This window comes from Harpia harpyja, chromosome 25 (assembly GCF_026419915.1).
Source record: "Harpia harpyja isolate bHarHar1 chromosome 25, bHarHar1 primary haplotype, whole genome shotgun sequence".
NCBI lineage: Eukaryota > Metazoa > Chordata > Aves > Accipitriformes > Accipitridae > Harpia > Harpia harpyja.
The window spans coordinates 200,701-203,172 of record NC_068964.1 but is presented as its reverse complement, the minus strand read 5'-3'; the positions used below and the strand labels follow the sequence as shown (position 1 = coordinate 203,172).

At 72.0% G+C, this 2,472-nt stretch overlaps 1 protein-coding gene across 1 annotated transcript; it reads left to right on the top strand.

Moving 5' to 3' along the window:
* LOC128135823 (translation initiation factor IF-2-like) lies at nt 1-2,040 on the top strand. Its single transcript, XM_052774894.1, has 4 exons — nt 1-133; nt 225-292; nt 678-847; nt 1,639-2,040. Exons 2-4 carry the CDS (start codon nt 250-252, stop codon nt 2,038-2,040), a joined length of 615 nt encoding a protein of 204 aa, XP_052630854.1. The 5' UTR covers nt 1-133; nt 225-249.
* The last annotated feature ends 432 nt before the right edge of the window (nt 2,041-2,472 follow it).

Sequence of the window (2,472 nt, the reverse complement as noted above, 5' to 3'; positions counted from 1 at the left end):
GGGCGGGGTGGTGGCGGATGTCACCGGAGCCATCGAGGGGGGGTGACAGTGGCCAGGAATAGCCGAGGCCACGTGGTCGAGCCCGTCCCCAAAGTGACCCTGGGGTGTCCTTGGGGACCTTGGTCCAGTCCCAGTGAGTGGGTCTTACTGGGATACTGGGAGGACTGGGATTGGGGGGGGGGGGGCTGGATGGGGCTGCTAACAGGGGTTTCTCATTATGGCAGGGCCTCGTTAGTGTGACCGGGTGACATGGGGCAGAGCCAGGGGGGTGTCACCACCCCGGACCCCAGTGGTAACTGGGAACACTGGGGGGAGGGGACATGGGGGGGAGGCAGGGACGGGGACAGGGATGGGGGGGGCAGGGGGGAGGTGGGATGATGGGGGGGGACGTGGAAAAGGGGGGGGACAAGGATGGGGGGGGACAACTGGGCCATGATGGAAGACTGGGGGGACTGGGATGGGGAATGGGGGACTGGAGGGCATATGGGGGGAGTGGGGGGGACTGGGGGGGAATGGGGGGACTGGGAGGGGAGATGGGGGCACTGGGAGGGGGAATGGGGGAACTGGGGGACGCAGGGTTAGGGAATGGGGACTCGGGGGGGTCAGGACACCCGACCGCTGGTGCCCCCCCCCAACATCTCCCCCCCCCGTGTCCCCCCGTGTCCCCGCGGGCGCAGGGGGACCCCCCCCGGGGGGGCAGGGGCCGTCGCCGCTGGAGCGGGGGCTCCACGCCGTGGTGGGCACCTTCTACCAGTACGCCAGGGCCCCGGGGGGGGGGCAGGAGCCCAGCCTGGACCCCCCCGCCTTCCAGCGCCTGCTGCGCCACGAGCTGGGCCACCAGCTCAGCGTGAGTGTCCCTCGGGCCGGGGGGGGCAACCGTCCCCGCGTCCGTCCCCGCCGCGTCCCTCCACGTGTCCCCGCGTCCGTCCCTTACCGTGGTGGCCCTCCGTGTGCCCCCCCCGTCCCCACGGTGCCCCCCCCGTGTGTCCCACGTCCCCAGGACCACGTCCCGTCCCCCCCCCCCGCCACGGGCCACAGCCACAAGTGGGGTCACAGCTCACCGCAGTCCCCGTGTCCCTCGGTGTCCCCCCCCATGTGTCCCCACGTCCCCCTTGTCCCACCACGGCACCCACCCACGAGCAGTGCCACCACCTCCCCCCCGTCCCCCCGTCCCCTCCTGTCCCTGCCTGCCACTGTGGTCATCCCAGATGTCCCCATTGTGTCCCCCCACGTGTCCCCATGTCCCCCCCCACGTGTCCCCAGTGTCCCCATGGCATTCCCCAACACATCCCCACATCCCCACGTCCCACCACGGCAACCCACCCACGAGCAGTGCCACCTCCTCCCCCCGGTCCCCTCCTGTCCCGCCTGCACCGTGTCATCCCAGATGTCCCCGTGTCCCCCCCATAGTGTCCCCCCACGTGTCCCCATGTCCCCCCACGTGTCCCCATGTCCCCCCCACGTGTCCCCAATGTCCCCATGGCATTCCCCGACACGTCCCCACGTCCCTTGTCCCGCCACGGCACCCACCCACGAGCAGTGCCACCTCCTCCCCCGTCCCCTCCTGTCCCGCCTGCCACCGTGTCCCCCCCGGCCCCCGGCCGTCCCCGCGTCCCCCTGCCCACGCGCTGCCTGCAGGACACGGGCCAGCCGCAGGCCGTGGCCGCCATCTTCGCGCTGCTGGACGCCAACAGGGACCGGCGCGTCTCCTTCGACCGAGTACTGGCACTTGGTGGCCTGGCTCTGCCACGTCCTGCGGCACCGCCATTACGGTGCCACGCCGGCCCCCCCGCCCCCCCGCCCTCTGCGGGGACCCCGACGCTGCCCCGGCCCGCCGCGACGGCCACCGGTGACCCTGGCGCTCGGACCCCCGGATCGCTCCCGGCGGCGGCTGCCCCCCGGCCCCCACGGTCGCCGCAGACGGGGCGAACCGGGTCCACGGGGACGGCCCCGGCCCCCCCCGGGGGACGCGGGGCTCGGGACGGGAGGAGAAAACGGCTGGAACAGCCCTCGGATGTGGAAAATGTCCCGGGAAAATAATAAAAAAGGACCCAGAAAGGGAACGCGGAGGTGGGGAACGCACAAGCGGGGGGGGCGGGGGCGGCAAAGGTGGGGCTGCCCCGCAGGGACCCCCCTGCCCCATAGGGACCCCCCCTGCCCCATAGGGACCCCCAGCCCCATAGGGAATGTCCCCTCCCCTACAGGGACCCCCAGCTCCATACGGACTCCCCCTGCCCATAGGGACCCCCCTGCCCCACAGGGAGCCCCCCCAGCCCCATAGGGACCCCCCCTGCTCCACAGGGATCCCCTGCCCCATAGGGACCCCCCTGCCCCATAGGGGACGTCCCCTCCCCTACAGGGTCCTCTCCTGACCCATGGGGTCCTCTGACCCATAGGGTGCTCTCCTGCCCCATAGGGTCCTCTCGTGCCCTATAGGGACCCCCCTGCCCCATAGGGACACCCTGCCCCATA

Bases quoted from the DNA above. Each gene is read 5' to 3' on its own strand.
- LOC128135823 (XM_052774894.1), top strand. From the start codon at position 250: ATGGGGCAGAGCCAGGGGGGTGTCACCACCCCGGACCCCAGTG. The intron at 293-677 runs GTAACTGGGAAC...CCGCGGGCGCAG, and splicing joins CACCACCCCGGACCCCAGTG to GGGGACCCCCCCCGGGGGGG. The intron at 848-1,638 runs GTGAGTGTCCCT...CGCTGCCTGCAG, and splicing joins AGCTGGGCCACCAGCTCAGC to GACACGGGCCAGCCGCAGGC.